Genomic DNA, 15,522 nt, shown 5'->3' with positions numbered 1-15,522 from the left:
AAACCAAGGTCAAGTCATGGCTGACACAAATCTGGGCAAAAGACAAGAGAGGTGGTCTACTTCTAACTTATCTTTAATATGGAAGAGTAACTTTTTGGAGCTTATTGTGGAGATAGTCTCCTTTAGATTTCTCACCTGGCTGATTTCTGTACCCTTCACCCAGCGACCTCTTACAACAGAAATGAAATTTGCAAGAGTTGACATTGCCCTAATGGCAAAAGTGGCTCCTTTTTTTGTTTACCTCTCTGGAGTCCTATATTCCTCTTATGGAGCTCTGGTAACTCTTTCCAGACTTATTAACAATGAGTTGCTTTTTAAAAGATGTTTCTCTTTTTTCCTTTTTGCATGCTTTTGGTCTGTCTTCTCCAGGTAAATCAATAAGGTCAAACAGAAATAGAATTACACTTCTCCAAGAAAAGTTAATCCAAAGTAATTAATCCCCTTTTTAAGATTTTCATCTCATTGTCTGCCCTCAAGGAAAATAACCTAGTCAATAAATATTTGTTAGGCATTATATATTTGCAAGACACTATGCTATATCCTGAGGATTCTGTAGTGAGTATGACAGAGTCCTTGTCTATGGTGACTTTCTGCTGTGCTATGGAAACTGTGACGAATCAATTTTTCTTTATTCTGTACAGTATTATATTGTTCATCTCTTGGTGATAGATTATCAGTTTATTATAAAAGGATGTAACACAGAAACAGCTAGGTGGAAAAGATGCATAGGGCAAGGTATGTTGAAAGGCGCATGGTGCTTCCATGCTCTCTAAATGTACTACTCTCCTCCACATCTCCATGTATTTACCAACCCAGAAGCTCCCTTTTCAGCACTTTTGGTTGTTTTCAGTGGAAAGGATAGTCCAAATAATCTAGACTGTCATTACTGGAAACTGGGAGTCATTTTTTTTCCTTGCTAATTAGGAAGCAGATTTCCACATATTCTTAAGTGTTTTGTGAGGCCTCCTTCTAAGGAAGAAGCTTTCATTCCTGTGTGACAGGCTACAGTCCAGGAAACAAACCATCTCTTTGGCTTCACTCATTCAACAGACTCCAATCACTACTTCCTACAAAGCATGTTTACAACAGTGAACCAGTTAGACTCCCTGCCTTCCACCCTCTTAAGAAAGACCAGAGAAACTCATCTGAATTAACAGTTTTCAAGATCAAACTAAGGCCTACCAGCCAATTTATGAAATTTCCACATCTCCAGTCCACTGAATGTAAGGGATGAGACCTGATTCCTAGGAAAGGTAACTGTGGAATGGAGCAATGCTTTTATAAAACTTTAGCATGCATAACAATCATCTAGAGGGCTTATGAAAACAGATTACTGGGGCCCACCCCCAAACATTCTGATTCCTAGCTATGAGGGAGAGCCTGAGAATTTATATTTCTAGTAAGCTTTTTTTTTTAAGATTTTATTTATTTACTTACTTACTTACTTACTTATTTATTTATTTAATTATTTATTTATTATTTGAGACACACAGAGAGAAGCAGAGACATAGGCAGAGGGAGAAGCAGGCTTCCCATTGGGAGCCTGATGCGGAACTTGGTCCCAGGACCCTGGGATCACAGCCTCAGCCAAAGGCAGACACTCAACCACAGAGCCACCCAGGTGCCCCTTTGGTAAGTTTTTAAGAGATGTCAACGTTGGGGCACCTGGGTGGCTAGTTGGTTAAGGGTCTGACTCTTGGTTTCTACTCAGGTCATAATCTCAGGGTGCTGGGATCTAGCCCAGCATCAGGCTCCATACTCGGCAGGGTGTCTGCTGGAGGATTCTATCACTCCCTCTTCTTCAACCCCCTCACTCCCTGGTGTGCTCTCTTTCTCTCAAATAAATAAATCTTTAAAAGAGAGAGAGAGAGGGCAGCCCGGGTGGCTCAGCGGTTTAGCACTGCCTTTGGCCTGGGGCATGATCCTGGGGACCCGGGATCGAGTCCCACGTCGGGCTCCCAGCATGGAGTCTGCTTCTCCCTTTGCCTGTGTCTCTGCCTCTGTGTGTGTGTGTGTCTCTCATGAGTAAATAAATAAAATCTTTAAAAAAAAAAAAAAAGAGAGAGAGAGAGAGAGATGCTGATGCTGCTGGTCCATGGTCCACACTTTGAGAACCATTACGGGATCTCTAGATAAAGCTTAGGAGCAAGTGCTTCTGCTCCTTTACAGGACTCTCCATTTTTAAAAAATCAAAAGACAATCTCTATGTCCATCAACAGATGAATGGATATTGAAAATGTGATATATATATATATATATATATATATACACTCAACCATCGAAAAGAATCAACTCTTGCCATTTGCAACCATATGGATGGAAGTAGAGGATATTATGCTAAGCAAAGTAAGTCAGAGAAAGACAAATATATGATTTCACACCTATGTGGAATTTAGAAAACAAAACATGAATATAGGGAAAGGGAAGGAAAAATAAGATGAAAACAGAGGAAGACAATCATAGGAGACTCTTAAAGATAGGAAACAGAGGTTTGCTGGAGGGTGCACTTGATGGAATGAGCACGTGGTTGTTATATGCAACTGATGAATCACTAAATTCTACCTCTGAAAATAATAATACACTAGATGTTAATTAAATTGAATTTAAATTAAAAAAAAATCTCTAGCCAAGACCACTCAATGGAGAAAGAATATTCTTTTCAACAAATAGTGCTGGAACAGCTGGTTAAAAGAATGAATTGTATCCTTATCTCACACCATGAATAGAAATTAACAACAAATCAACATGGATCAGAGACTTAAATGTGTAAGAGCTAAAACTATAAAAACTATTAAAAGAAAACATATGGGTAAATCTTCATGATCTTGGATTCAGCACTATATTCTTGACAGTAAAAGCATAAGAAACAAAATAAAAAATAGATAAACTGAACTTTATCAAAATTAAAAACTTTTGTGCTTTGAAGGACACTACCAAGAAAATGAAAAGACAACATATAAAGTAGGAGAAAATATTTGCAAATCATATATCTGAGAAGGGACTTGTATCTAGAAGTGTTACAACTCAGTAATAAAAAGAGAACCCAATTTAAAAATGGCAAAGGATCTGAATAATAGACATTTGTCCAAAAAATATGTACAAATGGCCAATAAGCAAAAAGTTGCTCAACAGCATTAGTCATTAGGAAAATGCAAATCAAAACCATAAAGAGCTACTACTACAAATGTACTAGGAAGGCTTATATGAAAAAAGAAAGTAGATTAGTGGTGGCTTTGGGCTTTGGGGGAAGGGCAAGTGGGGAAATGAAGGCAAACAGAGTATAAGGTTTCTTCTTGAGGTGATGAAAATGTTCTAAAATTATGATGGTAGTTGTACATATTTGTGAATATACTAAAAACCATTTAATTGTACACTTTAAGTAGATGAATGGTATGGCATGTAAATTATCTCTCAATAAAGATGTTTAAAAGAAATACGCACATGGACTCCAACTGTAAAAAAAAAAAAAAAAGGTATCTCTAAGCCCTCAAGAATTTAACCTTGTTCCTTCAGCAATCTGATGATGCCTAAATAACCAGTGTCTCTCATAATCTACTCGGCACTGAGAATTCTGTTTAAAAATGCAATCTAAAAATAATACTGAAGCTGTAGGAATTTTAGTTGTTTGTCTTAATCTGTTTTGGGTGCTATAACAAAATACCACAGTGTGGGTGGCTTCTTATAAACAACATTATTTCTCACAGTTCTGGAGGCTTGAAGTCCAAGATCATGATGCCAGCATGGTCCCATTCTGATGAAAGCCTTCTTCCTGGTTCAAAGCTGGCACCTTCTTGCTGTGTCCTCACATGGCAGGAGGGGCTAGCGAGCTCTCTGGGGTCTCTCTTTTTTTTTTTAAATTTATTTATTCATGAAAGACACAGAAAGAGGCAGAGATATAGGCAGAGGGAGAAGCAGGATCTCTGCAGGGAGCCTGATGTGGGGCTCAACCCCAGGACCCCAGGATCATGCCCTGAGCCAAAAGCAGACCCTCAACCACGGAACCACCCAGAGACCCCAGAGGGTCTTGACCTAGGCACTGAGTAAAGGCCCCACTTTCTTGTATCACCACATTGAGCATTAGGACTTCAATATATGAATTTTGGATACAAAAATATTCTGACCACAGCATTCCATGTTGAAATGATTTCAAAAGTCTCTTTCTTCACAGGTATCAGGAATTAAGGGAGTCACTTCAACAATGTAGACTTCCGTGGGGTGCTGAAAGGGAATATGGTGGCATAATACCCATTTCACTCCCTGAGGAACACAGGCCAAAATATCGTTTCATGGGCAAAGGGCATAAGCATTATGGATTTGGTGGAGAAACCTGGCCGAGGTAAGTAACTTTCTGCCCTTTACAGAGAGGTCTTTATTTTTCATTTTTCTTTCTTCTATGGTAAGTCCTTTGTTAAATTAAATCTACCTCCACACTTACTGCTTTTACTGTTTATGACAAGATGCAGATGGAAAAACTAATTACATAACTTCTAATTGTGAAATAATTTTTTAAAAATCTGCATTTATGGATGTCTTTGCTATCCTTAGAGATGTTTAAGTATTGCAATCAGAAATTTTGATTAATTCCCTTGCTAATCACATTTTATCTAAAACTAAATGGGACTATTCCTGAGAGACATTAAATTAAAAATGTTTTGCTTGCGCAAATAGCTGGCCTAATTTGTACAGATGTGGTTGGTTTTTGGAACTTTTGATTTCTAATTTGTTCATCAATCTGTAGTCATTAGAATCTGCTGGGCACCATTTTCAAATATTAAAGTATTTCAATAATCATTTGTAACTCTTAAAAGTCACTCAGCAACTTTATTCAAAACACATTAAAACTGAGGAGAAAGCAAAAAAAATCTGAGCAGCAGATTGTCACATTAATTGTTCACTAAAAATATGAAATTTTTTAAAAACTATGAAATTTACTCAAGCACAATCTATCAAACCTTCATACAGAGCCTACTGCTCCTGCTTTATCTAACAATCCTGCTTACCTAGTTTACTAACAATCTAACTAGTTTTTTGTTCTAAAGCAATTAAAAAAAAATAAATTAGGAAAGACAAGCTGCACATAGAAAGAGCAACAGCCAAAATAATGACAGATGGCAGCCGACAACCTTCCTGAAGCCTCAATGAAGCAATAAGAAGCAGACAAGTGAAAAGGCCTGTCAGTCCAATTGGAAAGATGCAAATATTGACACACTATAGATAGCAAGGGCCTCAAGATCATGGCTTCATCCAACAGATTTTTTTTAAGTCCCCACTCTCATGGAACTTACTTTATAATATAACATAAATAGATTTATAATACTTTTGTGAAGAGACTATTGTTATCCTGGTTTTACAATACACAGAGATACCTGGAAGATTCAGTACCTTTCCTGGATCAGACAACTGTGAAGTTGTGGAACGGGAAATGGAGTCCACGTTTCTTGGACTCCAAAGCTCAAGCAAGTTCTTTTCATCTGTCCATTCCATTCATTGTTTACTCAATAATAATATTCAAAATGTTACTTAAAAATAAAAATATTCATTTGTTCAATAATTTGAGTACAGCAAGCATTGTTCTAGATACTAGAGGTATGACTCCTTACAGAGCTTACATCTATTATCTTCAAAATTTAGGTATTAAAAAATGCACAACATTCTAAAAGGATCAGAATTATATTCATGGAACTCCAGAGTGCAAAAAAGAGAGCCAAAGATGAGTTTCTTAAGGGAAACCCAGGTTGAAATGGGAGGTTTGTGTTTCGTGCCTCATTGAATGCAGCCTAAGGCCACTGGGAGATGAAGTAGTTGTTCCAATTAGAACACCCATCATCCACACCTCAGAAATGCAGGTTCCTGTGTTCTGTTCTCTTCACAGCCTTTTATGTTAAATATTACTGTTTTGGCATATTTATCTCTTAAAAATTTATTTAAGGCAAAGTCCTACTTTCTGATACAAAGCATATCCCTTGACAAACAGCTACAGAATAGGGTTTTACTTATTTCCTATTAGGAAATAACGTCTGTCACAGTATTTTTCTTTTCTCCCCAAAAAGAGCCTTTTAAACAGAATAGCAGATTATTCTCCAGCTGTCTGTGGGGTCAGGCCTCATCTGATCCATAAAAGCTTGTGCTGACAGTCGTGCCCTACCACTTTCCATGGAGGGCATGTGCAGTGGGCTATTGTGGCGCCACACATACACCACTGTATGCATGGGGAACAGGATCACTCCTGTGCCTCACCAACCCCTCAGTCAAAGGACTCGGTAAATTGAAAGTACCTACTTCTAAGTTAAATGTCTAGTGAGATGTCTTACTATATGTCATCTGAGGTTAAGAACATAAAAGAATGTGGCTTACTAATGAAAATATAATCACATACATTTATATACACATGTTCCAATGCAGCCTACCCCTTCCAACATCACTCTTCCTTCTGACACTTTATGACATTCTCTAAATAAAACTCTTTTGAAGGAACTTTAACAGTATCTACTTAACAATAGGTGCAAGTATCAGAAATTCCAAGCAAAGTTTTCATCACCTAAACCAGCGTACATTTGCTTTGAAGAATGAAGTTACAAAGTAATAATTTATAACTCTTTGCACTTCCATAAACACTTTAAGATTTTATTTATTTATTGAGACAGAAAGAGAGAATGCAAGCAAGTGTGAAAACCAGGGCAGGGGCAGAGGGAGAGAGAATCTCAAGCTAACTGTACACTGAACTTGGAGCCCACATGGGTACAATCTCAGGACCCTGAGATCAGGACCAGAGCTGAAATCAAGAGTCAGGTGCTTAACCATCCAGGCACTCCCATAAATACTACTGAGCTTGGTAAAGTAGCATAGTTTTTACTTTGTTTAAGATAAAGGAAATGAGGGACACTTGGATGGCTCAGTGGTTGAGCATCTGCCTTCGGCCCAGGGCGTGATCCTGGAGTCTCGGGTACAAGTCCCACATCAGGCTCCCTGCATGGAGCCTGCTTCTCTCTCTGCTTGTGTCTCTGCCTCTCTCTGTGTGTCTCTCATAAATAAATAAAATCTTTAAAAAAAGAAAAAGGAAAAGGAAATAAGAGGCACCTGGGTGGTTTAGTCGATTAAATGTCTGCCTTCAGATATGATCCCCCAGGGTCCTGAAATCCAGTCCAGCATTGGGTTCCGGGCTCAGCAGAGAGTCTGCTTCTCCCTCTCTCTCTGCCCTTCTGCCCCTCTGCCTGCTTGTGCTCTCTCTGAAATAAATGAATAAAATTTAAAGAAAATAAAAGGGAACTAGATCTTCCTCTAACATGTTTGGCAAATGTTAAAGAGCTTCTAAATAGATTATATAGTGTCCTGTGAACTAAAGAATATTTTGAAATAATGATAGTAGTAGTGGTGATGGTGGTGGTAATGCTTGAAGGTCAATGCTTATGAAACAAAATCACAGAATATCCCTCTCCTGTTACCTAAAAGTGAAATAAATAGGAAATTACCAGCAGCCCCCAAATAGTAAAAGGAGAACAACCTTAAAGCCATTCATTTTAAATGTGCCAAGGAAAGAAAATTTCTGTGTAGTTTATTTCAGTTCCTAACTGCTTCTCAAGAGGGCATTTGGAGCAGGGCAGTTCTTTGTTCTATACGTTGCAAGATATTTAACATCTCTGGCCCTTGCCCTATAAATACCAGTCTCATTCATTGTGACAACCAAAATAAAACTGGCCATGCCTATTTCCAGATTCTCCCAGACTCTCTGCTGGAGGTATAGAGGGAAGCCACATTATTGGTTGAGAGCTGCTACATCTAACCCCAATTCCAACACTCCAAATGCATACAGAGACAAGGTAAATCAACAAAATCCTGATAATTCTCCAATTTGAAGAGAAGGTTAAAAGACTGTGTAGGCAATCCTATTAGAATAGAAAAAAGACTCAAGAGTAGAAGCCCCTATTTTAAAACATCGAGATCTCAAGAGAGAGAAAGTTGTACAGAACGTGTACTCTTCTAGAATACTGTGTTGATTTGAGGGAATGAGCAGAAGCCCAAGGGTATGGCTACTTCTCTAACTTAAAGGAAAGAGCCTTACAGAGGACATTTAACAGGATCTTAGATGGGAGTATACCCAAAATGCTTGTATTCTATCTGATACAGTCTCAGCACTTACTCTCTGCCACCTCCATGCCATCAAGCTAAAGAAACATGAAAACAACAATATTCAGTCATCAAGCTTTTAGCACAGACAGAAAGGCAAACTTATTTCAGATGACATAATCAAGAATTCACTCACACTATATCATAGCAAATAACTGGGTTTAGACAGAGCTGTCCAAGTAAACACACATAATACACAACATGTGGTAAGGCGATTTTGTAACCAGGAAGACAAAAGAAAAAATATGACACACATATATATTATATATATTACATATGTAATATGTTTTTATATATATTATATTATATTATATATAATAAAATTATATCTATATAAAAAAATATTTTTTTAATATATAAAACACATGAAGAAACTAGTCTGAGAAAAACCACAGCCCAGGAAACAAAAGTAGATTCTCTACAAAAGGACAAAATAAGTATGTGAATCCAATAAAAAAATGAGATGATTAAATAATAGAACATTATAAAAGGGAAGATCACAGGGCTAAGGGGAAAAATGAGAAAACAACTACACAAAAGCACTCACAGATCTAGTACAAAAAGAAGCAGCAAGAAACAGAATAGATGTCACTGAAAATTGATATAATGGGCTAAAGACAATAAATCACAGAGAAGGCAGAGAAAAAAGTTATGGATATTAAAGAGTTAAAAAGTGATGGCTATTGGGCAGCCTGGGTGGCTCAGCGGTTTAGCACCATCTTCAGCCCAAGGTGTGACCTTGGGATTGGGATCAGTCCCATGTCGGGTTCCCTGCATGGAGCCTGCTTCTCCCTCTACTCGTTTCTCTGCCCTCTCTCTTTATTTAATAAATAAAATCTTCAAAAAAAAAAGTGATAGCTATTAAGAACAAGCATAATTATCATAAGGAAAACTTATGTCCCAAAGGAAGAGCATGTAACAAGTAAAACAAGTAATAAGTTAATCTAACAGAAAAGGTACTCAGAGATATACAAGTATCTATACACAGTATTAATATTATTAGTATTCCCTTGAAATTAAGAGCTGACTCTGAAAATCAAAAGGATGTACAATGTAACAGAAAAAAATTGGAGTGAAACTAATGAAATTGAGATACAACTTGGTTATATTATTTTATTCTTAAAGAAAGAAGCCTGTGTTCTTAGGCTACTCACATTCAAATCAAAGTCTAGTGCAGATATGGATGACTGACAAAACTTAGGGCACACATTTGCACCCTGATTGCTCAGGAGGCTGGAAAGCAGGTTTTCTGGATTCTTCCTGGGCAAGTGAAGTGTGAGAAATTAACAAAATGTACAGAGGGTATGATGAAGATGTAAGCCATCTGTGCCAGTCGACTGCCATGCTAAATAACAGCAGCAACAGAAATAATACACTTTTCTATTCAACATGAGTTCCGTGGACCAGCAGCATCTAGGAAATGGTGAATGCAAAATCTTGGACCCCACCCCAGATTGACTGAGACATAATCTGCATTTCAAGAAAATCCCTAAGGTAATTCTAACATGTAGCGAAGTTTGAGAATCGCTGCCAATATAAGAAAATGCAAGCCTTTTTCATACAACTGAAAATGCGCTCACCTCCCCCAAAAGGGAAAACTCAAGAGTTTAGATGCATTAGGTCCTGCATCCAGCTCCAAGTCCAAGATCTCTGGGTGATGTTCTCCTCTCTAGTTCAGTCCTAAGCTCATCCTCATAGTCCTCAGCTGTTCACTTAATGAAGTAAACCATCACCAATATCCTATATAGAGTAATAAGGAAATAAGGGAAAAGGATGAATGAAAAGAATTAAACTAGTTAGTACATAGAAATATAATCAATGTGTTATATGTTATAATCTTTATATATTATAATTATATATTATAATATATTAAAACATACTATATAATTATCTATATGTTAATATCATTATATATACATCCAAGTTCCCTTGCCCTCAACCAGCACCTGAGCTGGTAGGAGTTCATTACCTGGTAGAGCCCCCCTCCCCACTAGTTTTCTTCCTGAGAGATCTAGCAGTCAGTGGTTTTGCCTTTGTGAGGCTGCTCCAGTATTCTGTTAACTTTATGCCACTAGAAACAATACTAGGAGGTGTCCAAAAGATTCTTTAGAGTCTAGAAATACTCCTTTTCCCCATCATTGAATAACAGCAGTCTTCTTACTCTTGACATTCAGGATCAATCATCCCAGGCCACTTGGTATAATCCTTTCTTGCCTGTTTTCCCCAATCATAAGGAGCCCCAATGACCACATCATCAGTTCAGCTTCCAATTCAATGGAGCCAGTGTGTTTCCTGATGAAGCATTTCTCCCTTGACATCAAAACCAGCAAAACTCAAGTGGTTGAGAAGGAAGTAAATTTTTTTCATTTTTTAAACCATCCATTCCAACTGTGGGAGAAACCATTTATTGGTCACTGGTTCAGAGCATGTGCCACACTCTTGAGAACAGCTTCAGCCACAAATGAATCATTATTAGGCTGGTCTACATTCTGTAAATATGATAAGACCAGAGTATCCTTTAAATCCAATCAGTGACATCTTTTGTGGTAAATTGAGTTCCTTAGTCAAAAGTTGTATTTTTTCAAATGGCATGCAGTGCATAAGGTAATCAGTAAGTCCACTGGTGACGTAAGTGGCAGACGTAGAGTGAGAAGGAAAGGGAAATCCATCTAAGTATCTACTCATGTGGGGATAAATCATCTCTTTCATGATGGAAGGGGTCCAGTGTAATCAGCCTCCCACCAGCTGGCTCACTAGTACACCCAGGGAGATTTTTCTCTATGAAATACGTAGGTTTAGTAACTTTTGCTGGCAAACTCAGATGTGGCCAGGTCAGTTTGATGAGAAGTTCATGTTGCTGAATCTATTCCTAATTTCTGCCCTGCCTCCATGATAACTTAGTTTATGAAGCCACGGAGCAAGCACTGGAGTAACTGAAGAAAGCCAGACTGCTGGTCACTTAATCTACCTAATTATGAAGCACATCCTCAACTATAGGGCTCTCTTGGTTAGCATTCTTGTGGGGTAAAAATAACCTTCACACTCTAGGACCACTCTCGGGGGATGAAAAAGCAAGTTTTCGAGAATCTGTCTTGGGTTGATGAGATAAAAGATAAGTATTTAAAAGATACTAGGAGCCCCAAGTGACAGTTGAGTCCTACAATGTATATTAAAACATTACAAGCACCAAAAGTGAAGGCTAATGTAAGCTATGAACTTTAGGTGAAAATGATGTAGGTTCATCAGTTGTAGCAAATTTACCAGTCCGGTGGGAGATGTTAATAATGAGGGAGGCTAAGCATGTGTGGGGATAAAGGGTACACTTTATAAAGGGAAATCTCTCTACCTTCTCTCAACTTTGCTGTGAACCTAAAACTGCTCGAAGAAAAATAAGTCTTTCTAAAAAGAAACCAAACACAAGGTCTAGTTTCGTTTGACCACTACCCCACCAATCCCAGTTTCCTTCCTAAAGGGAATCACAGCTACCACTTTGGTATGTCTACTTTCATACCTTTTGTTACACAATTACATAATTATTCATGTACCCACTGGAAATAAATGTATTATATTGTTTATGTGTGGAATCACTGGATATATAGTTGTAGGCAACTTGGTTCTTTTTTCTCTGTATAATCTAGAGACTGTAAACACAGATCTATCTAATTCTCTTTGTGTTCAACAACATAGATGCTAAAGATTAATAGTTCATAAACTATTTAGCCGTTTTCATATTGTTTTCCTTTACTTTTTGGCATTAACTATATGTAATGAATATTCTTGTATGGGCCTCCTTGAGCTCATACACAAATGTTTCTCTGGGGAAAATCCTAAGTGAAAGTTACGGGTCATAATATATGAATATTTTCAATTCTAGAACAATAGCCTAAATGCTTTATATTCTCATGGTAGAATGTAAAAGTATCCATTTCCCCATACTCTTGGCCAACTGTGTTATATTATCAAACTATAATTTTGCTCTAATAAGTATAAAGGTTATCTTGGTTATCAGAATGCATTTCTCTGGTTGAGTACTTATGTTTATGTTTTCTTATGCATGGAAAATATACATAAGACATTCACATTCTCTTTTCTGTTCTTATTTTTTGCCCATTTTTATTATCTTTAGTTATAGATTATTAGTTATATTCTAGATAATCCTTTATATATCTTTATTGCAAAAATTTCTTCCAAACTTTGCTTTGAGCTTTTTTATTCCATCCTATCTTCAAAAGTTTTTCTTCTGATGTTATCAAATTTCCTTTTGGATTTTGAGTTTAAAAGAAAAATCTAAGTTAAAATGTTTTCCCCACCACATGGGACGCACCTGTGTGGCTCAACCTGTTACACATCAGACTCTTTATTTCAGTTCAGATCATGATCTCAGGATTGTGAGATTGGTCCTGAATCGGGCTCTGCCCTGGGCATAGAGCCTGCTTAAGAAAAAAAAGTTTTCCCTACCATGAAGAAAAAAACATAATTTTTGTATATTTTCTTTTGATATTTGTATGTTTTTCTCAATTCTTTACATTTTTAATCGATCTGAAATTATCTTTAAACATAGGATGAAATAGAAATCTACTTTTCTTAAATGGCTAGGGAATCTTTCCTGTATTGTTTATTGAAAAGTAAATCCTTTTCCACTAATTTAAAATGCCAATTTTTCATATACTAAATTTCCATATATACATGATTGTATTAGTCTATTTGTCTTTTACTATCTGCTCATCACTATGTTCATTTGAAAAGATGTTCAATTTAATCTTTTCTTTACAGAAAACTTCCTATTGAACAATACTATTATTTGACGCAGAATAAAAAAAGTGACATCTATGGAAATGATTCTTTGTAAGTTTGGGATTTCTTTTCCTTATATTGGACCAAATAACTTTCTTAAGTAAAAATGAGTTATATGAGAAATATAAAATCCCCAAAATGGGAACTTTTAGAAAAACAAGTATTCTTTAACAGGGATCATTAATAATAGAAATCAAGACCAAAGAAACAAAAATAAAACAATAAACCAAAACCCACTAACAGTTTGTGACATTTAAAAAGAAAAAAATACAAAATACAGAATAGCAATGTTCAAAGGAATTCACACAAGTCACCTGGGTCCATTTCTCTGCCTTTGACCTAGTTAGTCTAGTAAGAATCCATTAAATTTCTTAAAAGGTTCATAGGAAATGCTCCAGCAGCTCTGCATAATTTTTTCATCAAGATTTATGAGGACAGGGCATGCCTGGGTGGCTCAGCGGTTGAGCATCTGTCTTCAGCCCAGGGCGTGATCCTGGAGACCCGGGATCGAGTCCCACGTCGGGCTCCCTGCATGGAGCCTGCTTCTCCCTCTGCCTATGTCTCTGCCTGCCTCTCTCTCTGTGTCTCTCATAAATAAATAAATAAAATCTTAAAAAAAATATTTATGAGGACAGAGGTTCATTATGACAATCTACAAATAATTTGTACTAAAATTACTAAGTCTCCTTTTTAGATAAGGAATACTTTTTAATTTATCCTTTGCTTAGAGGAATTATTTTCTAGTATAATATTTTTTCTTCTTTGAAACAATTTGGTGTATAATTACAAAAGCATACTTTTTAATTTTCAGATAAAAATAAAATACTGACAACACGGAAGTAACAATGAAAATATCACCTCTTTAACTATTAGAATGGTCAGGAATCTGCTTTTAGGAAGGATGTTAATATAGAGTTCAGCCACGAGAGGGAGCCCAAAAGACATGAATTCTGTAGTTGTGAGGCCCTGTTTGTTTATTCCTTTGGGATCAGTAAACTTGGAAAAGTAAATGCAGAGTGCAGCAGTAAAATAATGGACTCGTTCACATCAAGGAACTGGTCTCAATGAGCATTTTTAATTTTCATTCAACCTTTCAAACGCTCAATTTTTTAAAAAATTCTTTAATTTTTTTTATTTTGAATCAGATTTTAGGTATATACTTGTCAATATCATAGCTTAATTTGTCATATGAGAAAAATTTCAGATGCTGATTTCATATTTCATAGCCTATCTAGTAACTCAAGACCCCCTGGATTCTTCATATTCATTGCCCCCCACCTCTTCCCCAACTCAACCATAAATATAACTGGAAGACATGTTTGCGTTTTTGTTTTTTAATTTCAAGCCTACAAACTTGGGAGTCCAAATAAATATATAAACCTTAAAATTAATGCGAATTATGTGTTTATAATACACTGTAGACTCAGAAAATTATAAGGCTTATATACCACTTTCTGAATAAACATGTACAAATTAAACCTTATAATCCTTTTTATAGATTTTTGCTATCAACAGATATCACTGTATTTATTTTTCATGCCTGAAATATTTCAGAAATGTCTGCATCAGCTGAAACTAAGTGTTGAATCCAACAAAAGTAGGTGACAGTCCTTCTCGCATGTGGACTTTGTTCCCGGGCTACAGTATTATTTCTTGGCAGGCAGGGCTCAGAGTAATTAGTAAGTACACAACTTTCAAATGAGCTGATTCAGAAAAGCCAGGCCTCCAGGAACTTGTTCAGTTTTGTTCTAGCCTTTCTGGCATCTAGGCAGTAATCAGCAATCCTGAGCAAAGGGACAAAGCACACATAGTACTTATATATCTTGCCCCATCAGGACACACTCGGGTCACCTTAGGTCATGTAATTGCACCACATGCATGGTGTCAGGCTGCCACAGAGCACTTTGGCTATTGCCTGATTACGAGGGTGAATGTCAGAACCAAAACCATGGTATTGTTAGAAACAGTCAGTTTTGCACATGCGCTGCAAGTAGGAAATGCAAATGGGTGCTGAATGGGACTGAAGTTAGATTGGTCGCTAAAACTGAGATGTGAGGACATCCTATCTCTCTATCCGGTCAATATTCAGTGTTCCAGAACATCATTGAGAATATTATCTTAAAGACACTGTAGTTTGAAAATGAGATACATCACTATTCTTCTAATAGGAGCATATGCTTTTAAAAATCTTTATTATAAATGGGGATTTATTTCCTGTTTTTATTCTAGGATGCCCAAACCACCTAATTCAACAGTAGCGTAAGTATATACTTATATTTTCCTTCCCTGTTATAATCAAGAAAAGAAATATTGGCAATCTCTATGTCTCAGTGTGAGGATAAATGTGCCTTTTTATGAAAGATTTTTATTTTTAACAAGTGGGGGGAGGAGGCTGGTTAATTATATAATACCTTGCTAGGCTTTTTTAAATAAATTTTTTAAATTAAGTACAGTTTAAATTTACAGAATTATTTGAAAAATAGTACAGAGTTCCTGTATACCTCATACCCAATCTCCCTATTAACATCCTATATTAGTATGGTATATTTGTCACAATTCATGAGCCAATACTGATGCATTACCTTTAACTAAAATCCATACTTT

At 36.6% G+C, this 15,522-nt stretch overlaps 1 protein-coding gene and 1 long non-coding RNA gene across 10 annotated transcripts in view; one reads left to right on the top strand and one right to left on the bottom strand.

The window, feature by feature from the left end:
• Positions 1–15,522, bottom strand: part of LOC112670592 (uncharacterized) — a 52,898-nt gene that overhangs the window by 11,981 nt on the left and 25,395 nt on the right. For all 4 annotated transcript variants that reach the window (XR_003143042.3, XR_004804504.2, XR_004804505.2 and 1 more), the window contains 2 exons: positions 9,705–9,864; positions 7,078–7,226 (listed from right to left, as the gene is read on the bottom strand). This is a non-coding gene — a long non-coding RNA (uncharacterized LOC112670592). The remainder of the gene's footprint in view (positions 1–7,077; positions 7,227–9,704; positions 9,865–15,522) is intronic.
• C14H7orf31 (chromosome 14 C7orf31 homolog) overlaps positions 1–15,522 on the top strand; it is a 34,995-nt gene that overhangs the window by 6,592 nt on the left and 12,881 nt on the right. For 2 of the 6 annotated variants that reach the window (XM_049093724.1, XM_049093726.1), the window contains exons 3-6: positions 1,486–1,632; positions 4,169–4,336; positions 12,898–12,969; positions 15,148–15,177. In XM_049093724.1, coding sequence (XP_048949681.1) covers positions 1,486–1,632; positions 4,169–4,336; positions 12,898–12,969; positions 15,148–15,177 — 417 coding nt within the window. Of the gene's footprint in view, positions 1–1,485; positions 1,633–4,168; positions 4,337–7,711; positions 7,818–12,897; positions 12,970–15,147; positions 15,178–15,522 lie in introns of all 6 variants that reach the window. The other 4 variants (XM_025464412.3, XM_025464413.2, XM_049093725.1 and 1 more) reach the window with 3 other exon arrangements.

Source organism: Canis lupus, chromosome 14 (genome assembly GCF_003254725.2).
Source record: "Canis lupus dingo isolate Sandy chromosome 14, ASM325472v2, whole genome shotgun sequence".
NCBI lineage: Eukaryota > Metazoa > Chordata > Mammalia > Carnivora > Canidae > Canis > Canis lupus.
Note: the sequence above shows the minus strand (reverse complement) of the source record. Positions and strands in the feature narration are given on the sequence as shown.